At 41.5% G+C, this 13,567-nt stretch overlaps 1 protein-coding gene across 3 annotated transcripts; it reads left to right on the top strand.

Moving 5' to 3' along the window:
• Positions 1-673: 673 nt before the first annotated feature.
• ZNF330 (zinc finger protein 330) lies at positions 674-12,545 on the top strand. Of its 3 annotated transcripts, none has more exons than XM_071452366.1 (10): positions 674-835; positions 3,345-3,474; positions 3,735-3,754; positions 3,880-3,950; positions 5,446-5,525; positions 6,852-6,978; positions 7,717-7,821; positions 10,243-10,289; positions 11,378-11,495; positions 11,834-12,545. In XM_071452366.1, exons 2-10 carry the CDS (start codon positions 3,355-3,357, stop codon positions 12,109-12,111), a joined length of 966 nt encoding a protein of 321 aa, XP_071308467.1. In that variant the 5' UTR covers positions 674-835; positions 3,345-3,354; the 3' UTR covers positions 12,112-12,545. The 3 variants fall into 3 exon arrangements, with proteins under 3 accessions (XP_071308467.1, XP_071308466.1, XP_071308468.1); XM_071452365.1 differs by lacking the exon at positions 674-835 and adding an exon at positions 851-1,072; XM_071452367.1 differs by lacking the exon at positions 674-835 and adding an exon at positions 1,103-1,368.
• Positions 12,546-13,567: the final 1,022 nt, after the last annotated feature.

Raw genomic sequence — 13,567 nt, forward strand, 5'->3', positions numbered from 1 at the left:
AACAGCAGCCTCACAAAAGTTGGGAGTGTCTTCCTGGAAAAGCAATGACGGCCCATGAAAACCTGTGTCTCTTATTAAGTGAAAATCACATTCCATAACCAGAAGCCAATTTTCAGGAAGAACTACATGACCAAGTACAATGTGAAGCAACACAACCACCTCACTCAAGTGAATCGATGATCAAAGCACACGAAGCAATGCCCTAGATCTTATTTCTATGAACTATATATCAAACCCTTTCTTGGTGAAAGACCATGAAATACACTGGAATACCATCTATGCACTCATCTTCCATTAAATATCTATGCAATACACTTTCTGATGATTTTCACAAAGGGTTTTCAAGGCAATATCCAACAATGACAGTGACTTGTGTACCTTCAGTGGAGACAGAGCTTTGTGCAGAGTTTTTTTATAGCACGGGTGTAATTTTCCTTTCTCAGTACAGTGTATTCCTACCATTCAGATTAATCAATACTTCATTTTAAAAACAGCTCAAGCCACAGATGAAAGATTTCAGAGATAACTTTTCAGATGCCCCTTACAACCACAACTAATCGTTGTATATTGCCATGCCCAAAATCCGGTCTCTTGACGAGTGAGAGCAGAGGTGCAATTGCCTCGAAACAAACAAGATTTGAGGCTGGGCCATACCCTGAGCAGCAGCATCCAGGCCAGCACATGGAAAAGCGCTTCCCTGGCGGCCGCGCCGCGTTCCGTGAGGGGAAAGGGGCGGAATGGTGCTCAGAACGTTCCCGCCGGGCGGCGCGGGCCGGGCGGGCAGCGCACCGCGGCGCACCGCCGCTTCCGGCTTCCGCGCGGCCGCCTGAGCCAGGTTGGAGCGGGGCGGAGGCGGCAATGGGAATGGGAATAGGAACAGGAATGGGAATGGGAACGGAGGGGGCAGGCCCGGGCCCGGCGCGCTGAAGGGCGATGGTGCCTCAAAGGGGCCGGGCTAGAGGCGCTGAGGGTCTCGGTTCCGGGCCCTTACGGCTTCCGTGCCCGAGCAAGCAAAGCGGGGTCCGGCTCCCCCATAGTCGAGTGCCGGGGAACGCGGAGCGCGGCGATCGAGGTTGGCAGCGTGATTCGGGGCAGGTTCGGGGCAGCCGAGTAGCGAAGAGGAGGGAAAGCGCTAAAAGCTGAGCACCGGCAGTGTGCGTGCACACGGCAGGAGCAGCCCTGCTGTCGGCGCTTCACCCACAGCCCCGGAGCGGATCTGGGCCGGCTCCCGGCGGGACCAGGGGCCGGTCCTGAGCAGGCAGGCGGGCAGAGGGGCACCTGAGGAAAGCCCCGCCCACCTGGGCGCTGACAGCACAGCAGCCCCCGGGTGTGCGGGCCCACAGTGTTTAGTCACCTTGCTTTTAAAAGGTGGAATAAGTCATGGGCATCACAGTACCTGGAAAATGATTTTTGCATTTTTAGGGCGTTCAGTTAATGATCCTTTTAAGTATGAACTGCTGTTAATACAGTTTCTTAAATTTTTATTTTAAATTGTAATTTTGTATGAGTGGTGAAACACATTTTGAATACGTATAGAGTGGAATTGTGCACTTCTCAGCACGACCACCATTCTTTGGAGGTGTGGTGGGAAATCCGTAGTCTTTGCCCCTGGTTGCCTTAGCAAATAATGCAGCAGGAGAGAAACAGGAGGTGAAAATTTACAGAGAGGAACACAGTGCTGGCAACCCAATACTCACATAACACATTTTAGGGGTTTTCCTTTGAGCTACTCACCTCATTCCTGCATAGCCTCCCGATATCTGAGCTCTGCTCCTTGTGCCACAGCATCAGCCATTGAGCTGGAGAGCCATGCTCACTCCCACGGCTGCTGCTGTGACCCAGGCACAGCATTTCACTTCTGAGGAGGAAGCTTCAAATGGTGAAACAGCCTTTGTGTAGAATGCTCCCCATGCAGGAGCTCCAGTGCTCTGTAGGGCAGCACAGTTGTACCCTCTGGGGCTGAGGGGGGAACCAGGCATGGACCTACCACCTCTTATTTTAGGTCCTTCAGATGCACTTTTCTCTCCCACACACCCCTCAGGGATGTGGACTGCAGACAGGATCCACTGGATCTTTCCTGCCAGAGCATTTGGTAACAGTGTGCCAAAAGTGAAGGTAGAACACTCTGCAGAGGCATTTGAATACTAATAAGTGGTTTCAAAAGGTGATATTCTGCTTTGAAAGAAATTGAAGGTAGACAGGGTTTATGCTGCCATAATTTTTGGAATCATAACATTGTTAAATGTCTAGTACAAAAATTACAAATACGGTAAATTTCTTAAAAAATTTGATCCCAGGACAAAGACAATAAACAACCTAAATGAAAGCTCAGAGGGAAAGAGTGATAAGAATATTGATCTACAGGATGTTGTTATTATTGCATGGTGTTTGAAATTGATTCACTCAACAGCTTTGCTAAAGGGACCTGACATTGCAGTTCTGTTGTTACTTAGTTCAGTGCAACTTTCTGAAAACTGCCATCTAAAATTTCTCATAGCCTGTGTCCTCGGGAGGCGCTGGGGCAGTGCTTTTCATGAAAACAGTTTGTCATTTTGGTGCTTTCCATTATGAGGGAATGTGAAGAAGTCAAGGTATAAATACTACCCATTAGATTCTGTCATTAAATCAGCATTTGAGTGGTGTGAAAATTAGTCTGATATTGGACTCCCAGTGTCAGAAATGTCACGCTCTAGAATAATGACAGTTGCCAGCAGGCAGCACAGCAATATAATTTTGACTACAAAATATGACACTAATACAATTTAAACACAGTGCAAAATGCAACAGCGCAAGAAAACTGATTTATGTGTGCTATCAAAAGCAAATTTTAGTATCTGGCCAGGACAATATATTTCTGTATTCAGGAAAGTTAGGATTCTTTGGTTTATAAGACCTTTTGAATGAAAATACTAATTTTTCTTCCAAGTTGAAGCTGCTAGAATTGACTTCCTGTTGATGCTGCAACTGTCCTTACAGATGCTTATTAAACAGGCAATGCAAACCAAAACCAGAGGTCCATCACCAGTAAACCTACAGATAGTCATGGTTTCATTTTTTTTAAGGCAAAACCCTTCAAAGAGAGTTAAACACAAAGTTCAGACTAGCAAAGTTTTCTAGATCACAAGATGCTTTATGGTTCATCACATGGCTCTTCCTCATGGATTGTCCCCTTATTCTGCATTTCAAAAGAAACTTTCAGCCAAGGAAGTGAACGGAGATGAAGCACATTTAATGCAGGAACTGTAAAATCCAGGTTTAGTGCTGGGTGTGTCATGTGTGTCCATGTATTTACTTACAAAGTTTTATATGCATTCAGTCCATACCTGGTTTTTTTCCCCCCACAGAGAGTAAAACATGCCTAAAAAAAAGACCGGTGCTCGTAAGAAAGCTGAGAACCGTCGGGAACGTGAGAAGCAGATAAGGGCTTCACGAGCCAACATAGACTTGGCCAAACATCCTTGTAATGCTTCAATGGTAAATTGACCTCAAGTATTCTGTACTAAAATACCTCATTTTTGGTTATGTAAACCCAGTGATAACGCCTTGAATGCATTTAATGCCACTAGAATGTCATTCTTCCTGCTATCCTTCCTATTTAAGGTTACGTTTGCACCAGACAGAATATTGATTAAAAGGTTTGGATCCTAATTGTAACTCCCTGTGGAGATCTGTAAATTTTATATATTTTTCCTAGAATGAAAGTAATTAACCAGTGCTTTATTTTTTCTTTTTAGGAATGTGATAAGTGCCAAAGGTAAGAATTTTTACCCTTCTAAAGCCAATAGTTTAGTATTTGTTTCAGACATTTTAGAGGTATTCTTAATGCTTTCTTTTAAAGCTTAATACTTTATTTTTGTTTTTTCACCTCCATGTGCCTAGACGACAGAAGAATAGAGCTTTTTGTTACTTCTGTAATTCTGTTCAGAAATTGCCCATTTGTGCACAATGTGGTGAGTAGAAGTAATGAATGAAAACAAGCTGTCCTCAGTCCTGTTTGTGATGTTAAACTCTCAGTATCTGTGTTACAGTAGCTTTATCTTAAAGTACCTCTGTGATGTGGAGCAGGCTCTTTTTAATCTGCTGTGAATATCCACCTTGGGAATTGATCTTCTTTGATCAGTATATATGCCTCTAACCCTCAGAGGTTTGCAAGCCTGGATCATGGCTTGTCTTCTTTGGAAACAATTGTCTCACTTCCTTTTAGGTTTGAGAAATCTGACTGTTTCCATAGATTGACCATGTGGAGCATTGTTTCATAACAGCAGCAAAACTAAAAAAGCTCTGACTGCTAGCAAGGCACCAATAAATACTGCTTTTTTTAGGGATTATATAATTTCTGATCAATATCAATTAAAGCATCAATATATTATTCACCTTGCATGGGGTTGTAATGTCATATGCAGCTCTTGTTATTTATGTGGGCTTGAGGGCTGATGCTTTGAAATTAGAAGAGAAGGACTCCTAGTGACAGAACTGCTCTGAATCAGGCTAAAACACCCTTTGTTTTTAAACAGGTGCTTGCTTGCAGGAGATGTTGATACTCATTTAATACTGAGGTGAATGTTCTGCTCTTTCAACACATCATTGCAGATGTTCAATTAAGCAATTTGGCTGTTTTGGAGTTTGACTCTCAGAGCTGTTGATGTGCAGTTTTCAGTGCCTTTGTTGTAACCTGCAGACACTGAGCATTTCTGGGAGCATTCCTGTTAAATGTGCAGTGGCAGTGTGTCAGCCTTCATGAGTCTCTTTTCTGTCACCATGCAGTGAAGTACTAAAAACATGCTCTCTGTCCTATGGTTCATATCTGTGTGTTGCATTTATCTTAATCTGGAGGAAAAACATTACTGTCAACAACCATAATACTATATTAAGACCCATGGTTTTCCAAATGAAGACCATTAGAGCTGTTTGATGATGCTTAATCAAGCATTGGGGACTATAAAACAGCAGCATCTTTGTTAGAGGAGGATGGGAGCAAGGTATCTCTGTTCCAGTGCTCCACACCCAGTAATGCCCCCAGCACCTCTCACTGCTCAGCTCAGCTGCTTTTATGGTGGGTCAGAAGTAGCAGTGGTTTTAAACATAAGGTTTCATTGCTGGTCTTTGACTTTAGTTTTGGTCTTTGTTTTGACATTTGAAATTTTTGCCAGTGCTTCAAAACACAGAGCAAGACCAAAACATTGTCTTATTATCTCAGTACGGGGGCAAGAGATTTGACTGAAAACAGACAACAATTAATTTAACCTAATGGAGGTGTGAAGGTGGATTGCAGAATGCAGCAAGAATGCAAACAGCTTTGTTTGCATTATTTTTACCTAGATTTATGGTTAACCACAGGCATTTAGTTGAAGTACTGTTCTTACATAAACATGCATTCTATTTGTTTTATTTAATTTTATTTTTACATAGTTTTTTTATGGTTGCTTGCCTTTTTATTTTAAACAGGAAAAACCAAATGCATGATGAAGTCTTCTGACTGTGTTATAAAACATGCTGGTGTGTACAGTACTGGACTAGCTATGGTGGTATGTATACAAAATTACAACCCTCTTTGCACTATGAGAATATTCTGCGCAAATCTTCTGGAAAAATGATAAAACAGATTTATGGGATGATAGCATGTACCGTGCCAAATTTGGTTTTTTCCTTGCTTTTCTGTATCAAACTGATTTTTCCCTTATACTGAAACTCCCAAATTTTTAAGTTTTAGATTCAGCTCCTGCAAACTCCAGCACATGTCCTGGATGCTAATGGATCTGTGTTGGTGGCAGGCCCTAAGCACATGCATGAAGAGCACTGGACCCTTACATGCACCACAGACAATTCCCAGCCTTCATTAAAATGTAGGATTATTCTGCAGAAACCTGCAGACTTTTGTTGCTGTTGTCTTAGTACTGCAGAGATTTTCAGTAACACAGAGAGGAATCTGTTCCACTAGAGGGGAATTTTAATGAACAAAACCCCTCTTTTGGGCTCTTAATTAGAGATAATCATACCTTCAGGCCTTTGAAGTTTTGTTCTTAGAAGGACAAGTTAGTTTCTGGAAAGCAAGGTGTGACTGTGACAGCCTCTGGATTAAATGATCTAAACCTCTGTCCTGTTGCTGCCTGCAGGTGGCCATCAGCTGTTCTCAGTAACACAGCCAGCCTTTACCTGCTGGTGTTCCTGAGCTTGTCCCATGCAGTCACTGATGAAGGAGTGAACACATCAACACTTAAATCTGGATTCATCATTGTTTTCTTAGCTTAGCTTTGTGTGCATGTAATGCACACAGTAATTAGTTACCTATGGGCTGAGAGGGCTTCTTAAATGCTACAGTTAAGGATAGCTGAAGCGGAGATCTTAGAATTTAATCAAAATAAAAGTTACAGAGTCTAACTTACTTCTAATGACTTATTTGTTCTTTGCTCTCTACAGAGCTTGTGCTCTAATATAGTAGAGTTTAAAATGCAAGTGAGTGATTTCAGCTTTAAGAGTCTAGAGGCATTTTTCAGGTCTTTGAAATTTCATTTTTGCCAGAACATTGTTATCGTTTATGGATCCCAGGTTTCAACTGGAGGACACAATTTTCCATGTGTGGAGTGTGTGATAAGAAATGTAAAAACCAGGATTGAGATAGGTAACCAAATTATTTTGCATCATATGTAATCCTGCAGAAATGAATAACAAACAAACATGAACTGTGGAGCAGCTTGGTTGGAACACTCGGAAGACAGGTTTGGTTCAATACTCTCACTCAGCCCAAGTGAGCCCGTGGAGAGAATGGATACTAGGATACCTTGAGGATTATGGGATAAGTCTCTCTGTTGGTGTTGCAGAAGTCCTGAGGTGCTATCTTGCTGTGATTGCAGGGTGCAATCTGTGATTTCTGTGAAGCCTGGGTGTGTCACGGCAGGAAGTGTCTCAGCACCCACGCGTGTATGTGCCCTCTGGCAGATGCAGAATGCGTTGAGTGTGAAAGAAGTGTCTGGGACCATGGTAGGTTGCTCACATTTAAAAATAAGAACATATAAATTACACTTCTTCCCTTGCATTGCTTAAGTGAGTGCACCTATATTCTTTACATAGCCTTTTTAGTCTTCATTAAATTAGTCCTTGCAGTATGTTTGTTCAAAGCAAGGATTCTCCCCGTTTTAAAAGTAGTAATTTTACAGTGGGGAAAGTAAATTACCCGCTCAAGAACATACAGTGCTCACTTCAGGGATGATTATGTAATCTAAATTATAATGGTTTTATCAGCTTACTTATTCACATAATTAAGCACTGCATCAAATTGCCAACAAAGTTTTCTGCCATTCTTACTCCATTCTTCTGCACTAGCACAGGTGTTTGGATTCCCAGTTGCTTAGGAAACCATACTGATCTCCTTTTGTTGAATCTTTCAAAGTGTTTATTTCAAGTGTGTATCAGAGCTGAGCAAGGAAGACTGGATGGGAGTGTGATCTGATTTTAAAAAATAGTTAATGCTACAGTCAAATTAAAATGAAGAAAAGTACCACAAGTAATACTTGCTTTATAGTTACACTGTCTTATATTGTAGGATAGGAGGTATTTTTCAGTGTAAAAATGGATAGCAGTGTCTAATTTAGGACCTTGAAGCATTTGTCACAGAAGGGAGAACTGGTCTTCAGTCAAAACTACCACTGAAATTGTTTGCAGAGCAGGACTTGATGCCTCTGTCCCTTGTTGATTATTTTGCCTTGATAAATCTTTCAGGAGGCAGAATATTCGCCTGCTCTTTTTGCCATGATTTCCTCTGTGAAGATGATCAGTTTGAACATCAAGCCAGCTGCCAAGTTCTGGAAGCAGAGACATTTAAATGTAAGTTAGTTATTCATAATCCCTTTCACCACAGCAAAGAGGACTCTACTTGTTTGCTCTGTGCTCCAGAATACTCTTCATCACCTTTCCCAAGTAGATTTTGCCACCCCTGGAGGGAAGGGCCTGTTTTCTATCTACTGGCTTTTGGTATCCAGTTATCCAGACTAGAACTTTTTTCTCTTTCATGGCCTTTCCTCCATGCCAGAGCATACCTGGCTGTTGTTTTCCTGCCAGGCTCTTACAGGCCTCCCATGGGAAGCTGCCCTTGCAGGAGCCAGCATTCTCCAAAGCTGGAGTGTTGGCAGTAGAAGGACTGCAGCCAAACAACTGGAAGTGCTGATGCTGCTTTTTCACTGCACCAAGCTCTGCAGGCAGAAGGAGCTGTCTTCCACTTTTCTGACCCAGTGATGAACTAGTTCTAGATACCTGTTCCTCCTGGAAGACAGCTGCCCTAAACAATGCCACCACCTATCTTAGCCTGGCTAAACCTTCCCAGCTTGCTGTGAAAGGTTAGCAGTTGCTCAAGTCCTGAGGAAGGCTGTGACTCAGCAGTCATCATCTGACTCAGTGAGACAGGGTGAGCACGGAAGGAAGTGACAAAAATAGTCCCAGAGCATGATTTCAGTGTTCATTTCCTCACTTACCAGTGGGCTGTGGACACATGTCAGTAGTGTATCAAATGCTGATACTTGTTCACTCTTTCTGAGTAAAGAACAGGTAGCTGAACACTTTATGTCCTTTTGAAATTTGATTAATTGTATGGACAAAACTGCTGTTTGTTAGAGGACATGATGGCCATACCTGACATTGCTCACCCATTACTCATCTCTGGCTGAAACAGGGTATCTTCAAGGGAAGTTAAAAAAAAAGAACAACAATAAAACAAAACAAGCCAAGACTATGCATTTTTGAAATAACTAAATTTTTCTAGCAGCATTTCTTGCCTACCCACCATTAAATAGGATTTGATTTATGGCAAGACAAGCATTTGTTTGTCCTTCCCAAAACTTGTATGCATGTATCTTGACTATTGCAACATTTTCAAATCTTATTGTAGAAATTGCAGGTGCTCTTTATCATAATGCTGTTTTCCTTTGAACTGACTAATCTCTTGTCCTAATTGATTTCTCCTGGTCCAGAATATTTGTGATTTCACTATTTTAATCAGTGTCTTTAGACATCTCTTGATGTATTCTGCCAGAATTCCCTAGATGTATTCTGCCAGAATACATTTTCTTCCTGCATAGCAATATTGAGGCAGCAACAGCTGTTCCATAAGAATCTTTCTTCAGTGATTGTTGGAAGCTCTCAATTCACAGATGTGGTATCACACCCTAAATAGAGAGAGAATTTTTTTTGAGGGTTTTCACTGTGGTTTGTGGCACAGAGCAGACTTCGTAGAGACAAGATTTTTGTCAATGAGGTAGCAAGATTATAAAACTTGTATTTTTACAGAAGACATGAACTTCAAATGTGGTCATGCAATTGTAGTATAAATCCATTTTAGCTGTGAAAATGGTGCTGTTACTTTCCATCACTATTTGAGAGAGGTTTTTGAAGTGCAGGTACTCAAAAAACAATGAATATATATTCAGCATCAGCATTTCCAGTTCCATCTTTAAACATGCCATAGCTCTAAATCCCACGTCTGTCCTGCTCATGTGGAGAACTCATTTATTACTTCAGATTGAAAAACTGCTGTCATAGGGGTTAGACAAGAAGGAAAGGAATGAGTACCTGCACAGAAACTGCAATGTACGTGTTACTGCTTCTCGAGGAGTAACTATTCACCAAACTTCGTGTTGCTGCCAATTCCTGAGTGTTTGCCTTTACTGTACTGCCTCTAGTGGAATAATAAAAACAATTTGAAGTTCAAGACAAGTTAAATTTTGGTGACTGATTCTGCTCCTGACAGCTTGTGTGCCAGCTCCAGTTCTTTAACACAGACAGATTCTCTTAGAAAGTTTTGTGCAGTCAAGTACATTTCCAGAGGATGTGACAGAAAATACAGAATGTAACAACTTTCCTAGGTTTGGAAGTTGGCAAGCTTAAAGTGTTCTTACATCTCTAGCACTCCTTCATCTGAATGCTGTGAGAAAAGGAAAAGTAAGATGGGACCTTAATACTAAATTGGTTCTGAAACCTCAGGTTTTAAAAGTTTAGAAGCTCAAGAAATAGTTAAACGCTTCTCCCTTCTTAAATTTCATTTTTTGTGTCAAAGTGAGGTTTAGAGTTAAGAAAATCTAGTAAAATGGTACTGTGGGGTAAAATGACTGATTCACATTGCCAGAGTACAGTTGTGTCAGGGAATTTAAAATAAATGCCTCAATTATGGTATTGCATACTTTTACAAGCTTTTAAAAACATGGCAGGCCTGCAGTTTCCTTGTACTGAATTTGTCATGCTGCTTTTCTCCAACAGGTGTCTCCTGTAACAGGCTGGGGCAGCATTCCTGCCTGCGTTGCAAGGTAAAGAGTAAAGACAGTTGTGAGGAGCTGATTTTAGGCTTATTTCTCCATGGCCTCCAAGGCTGGTATCAGGCCTTGCCACATCTTCCTCTCCATGATTTAAAGGAAATTCATACTTTTTTATTAGTTCCTGTAGCCTGGGGTCAAATCTTTGGGGGACAAAAGGTCTTATACCCGTGCTTGCCTGTTAGCCACAAGACAGAGTGAGGTGATCTTCGTCCAGCTCTCTTTGTTTAAGTTGGGCCTGCAACGTGTTGGGGCTTTAAAAAACAACCAAGACAACCAAATAAATCCTTGGTTGTGAACAGAATCCAAGGCTTTGGAAAATGCTTTGATCCAGTGTGGAACTGCAACAATTAGGAAAGTTGTTCTTTTAAACAGTCAAGTGATTATCTGACTAGAAATCGCTGCATCCAAAGGAATAATCTCCACAGCTAATCCAGTTTTCCATATGAACAGGCTGATTTGTTGACATCAAGCTTACATTTTTACACACTCAGAAGTAATTTTGTATAAAAAGTTCCACCTGCTGCATCATCAGCATTGTCCAGATTTCTCCAGGTGCTGGTTCATTGCCTGCTCTTACTCTTCTTACCTTCCATATGTTTTCCCTGCACTCTCCCATGGCAACGGTGGCCTGTTCCAAATAGTTCCTTTTTCCAGGTATTTTCACTGCACCCTGGTGCTCAGCCTGTGAACTTCCCATCTCTAATTCTTTCCTTCAGGCTCCTGCATAGTTTTGTTCTGGCATACATCCCATTATGTTTATTTAAGCTTGTCAACACAGACCCAAGTTTGCCAGGCTCCTTGTGGGCAGCACTGCAATCCAGCCCTGGATTATGTCCTATCTCTGCATGTTTATTGGCACTTTTATTCAGCCTCTTCCCCAGAAACCCTGGAACCACACTGAACACAGAGTGGTTCCTCTGTGCACAGACCCCATCTCCACTGCAAGAGAGACCTCATTAAATTTTAATCCCAGCCAGAAAACCCTGATCCTGTTAGACACATTTTTGTTTGCTTGTTGTTGAAGAATGTGCTCCTGTGATTAAAACATTTGGCCTTTGTACTCTCCCTTCAACACACAGGCTTGTTTTTGTGACGATCACGTGCGAAGTAAGGTCTTCAAGCAGGAAAAAGGGAAAAAGCCTCCTTGCCCTAAATGTGGCCATGAAACTCAGCAGACAAAGGATCTGAGCATGTCAAGTAAGCCAGTTTCTCTAGCTAACAAGCCATACAAGTGCCATTAGTGATTAATTTCTACCTAGGAGCATTGAGTAACGTCTGGTTACGTTCAGTTGTTTTGCACAGTTTTGCTTCGTTTGTTTTGAGAAAAACTTTGTGTTTCCGAGCTCTGGAATTGAGCAGTCTTATTCCTAACAATTAATTCATTCCAAGAAAATGAAAGCTTTTGTCTAGTTTGAGATTTTAATTGTGGATAAATGAAAACTCATTGCCATTTAAACTACTCTTCAAGTAGTGAAAAAAAGATAGAAATGAAATGTTAGATTAGTGGGAACATGATGATTTTTCTTTGCCTGCAGCACGTTCATTGAAATTTGGCCGACAGACTGGAGGAGAAGATGCAGATGGAGCTTCTGGTTATGATGCCTACTGGAAAAACCTTTCCTCCAGCAAGACTGGGGAGGCAGGTGACCGTGAGGATGAGTATGATGAGTATGAAGCAGAAGATGATGATGAAGATGACAATGATGAGCGAGGGAAGGATTCAGATTCTGAGGCCACGGATGTATTCAGCAATTTGAATTTAGGAAGGACCTATGCTAGTGGGTATGCACATTATGAGGAATCAGAAGATTAAGCTTAGTATGCTGGCTTTGGAAGGAGCCAAGCAATGCTTCACTGAGTTGTGTACATGCTAGTAGGATAGCTCTATCAGGTACTTATGTATCAGAGTCAGAGAGCAAACAATGTGGGACTTCAGCAGTAACTCCAAAGGACATTTTTCCTGTGGATGAACAGGTGTTAGGTTTGGGATTGGGGGAGAAAAATCAAGATATTTTTATTCCCCCAAACAACAGAATGGTTTTGTCCTTGAGTTACTGAGTGTAATGGTTCAATACCATTTCCTCCTATCAACACGGGAATGTGGGAAAGCTGTAGCTGTTGCTTCCATTTGCCCATCAGAAACTAAGTTATTTTTTACAGTAATTTTGTTAACTGATTTCATTCATTATGCAGTGGTGGGTTGCATTTTTTTTGGTCTGCACAATAAAAGTCAACTGCATTATCTAATGAACTGTCATAATTATTGATCTCCCTTGAATAGGTGGAAAGCAGGTTGTGTACAAAGTCTAAATTGACACTGAAATTACTTCCTTGTTTATGTCAGTAAGGCAGATCAATGCAGTTCTTTGTATATTTGCACATCACTTTTTCAGTATTTTTATTATTAGATATTAATTGGTAGGGCTATATATAGTCAGCATAAGAGCACCTCAAATAATCAAAACTTTTATGGAAGTAAAATGTTGGTATCCTCTCTCTGCCACAAAAATCTGTAAGGCAGTTTGCCATTAGATGAAAAGACTGGTTTCTTCTGTATCTAGCCTTCAACTCTTTACCTTGCATATGATAAAAAATAAATTAGATAGGAAACAATGCTCTATGTGATTTGAGAAGGTGAGAAAACATGGGGGGTTCAAAATGCTGGGTCCCAACACTGTTCTGTGCAAGCCTGGCAGTACAAGGCAAACGATTGGGCACTCTGAGCTGAGACAGCAACACCTGCAGAGGTGTTTGCAGTGTTCTGATTTGAAAGTGAACATGTTAATTGCCCATCTACAGATCTAAGTGATGGCATTTATTTTCCCTCTGCAAGGGAATGTTTTACAGCAGACAGATCATGATACAAGGGCAGCCAACCTGAAGTGTTGCTCCAGCTTTCTAAATGCCATGCCTTAATTCAAGAGAGCCCTTCTTGTTATCTGTCAAATACCTGAACTGATTAGACCATTACCTCCTTTTGTGGTGTTTCTCTACTCTTTCTTAAGAGCTAAAGGTCATGTTTTAGCAGAGCATACCCTGTTAAGACTCATTTTTAATGATGTTAAGATTGCCATATGAACCCTTTGTAGCAAAACAGGATTGGAAAACCTGGTCTTGATACTTGCTTCCTAAATGCATCTCCTACCACATGCATGAAAGACAAGAGCTGGGGCCCATGCAGGGCCAAAGCAAACTGCCAGACAGTACAATTGGTTATGGCAGCTGAGGGAGAACCGCTGTAGGAGAGAGGGGCACAGCTGGTGAGTGCA

The sequence above is a fragment of the Agelaius tricolor genome, unplaced genomic scaffold (assembly GCF_023055355.1).
Source record: "Agelaius tricolor isolate 1412-34295 unplaced genomic scaffold, bAgeTri1.0.p SCAF_34, whole genome shotgun sequence".
NCBI classification, from domain to species: domain Eukaryota; kingdom Metazoa; phylum Chordata; class Aves; order Passeriformes; family Icteridae; genus Agelaius; species Agelaius tricolor.

What these genes read in the sequence shown, in the direction of transcription:
- ZNF330 (XM_071452366.1), top strand. Translation starts at nt 3,355, where the DNA reads ATGCCTAAAAAAAAGACCGGTGCTCGTAAGAAAGCTGAGAACCGTCGG. An exon ending in GTACTGGACTAGCTATGGTG is followed by an intron (nt 5,526 to 6,851) that starts GTATGTATACAA and finishes CTGTGATTGCAG; the next exon opens with GGTGCAATCTGTGATTTCTG. An exon ending in AAAGGATCTGAGCATGTCAA is followed by an intron (nt 11,496 to 11,833) that starts GTAAGCCAGTTT and finishes CTTTGCCTGCAG; the next exon opens with CACGTTCATTGAAATTTGGC.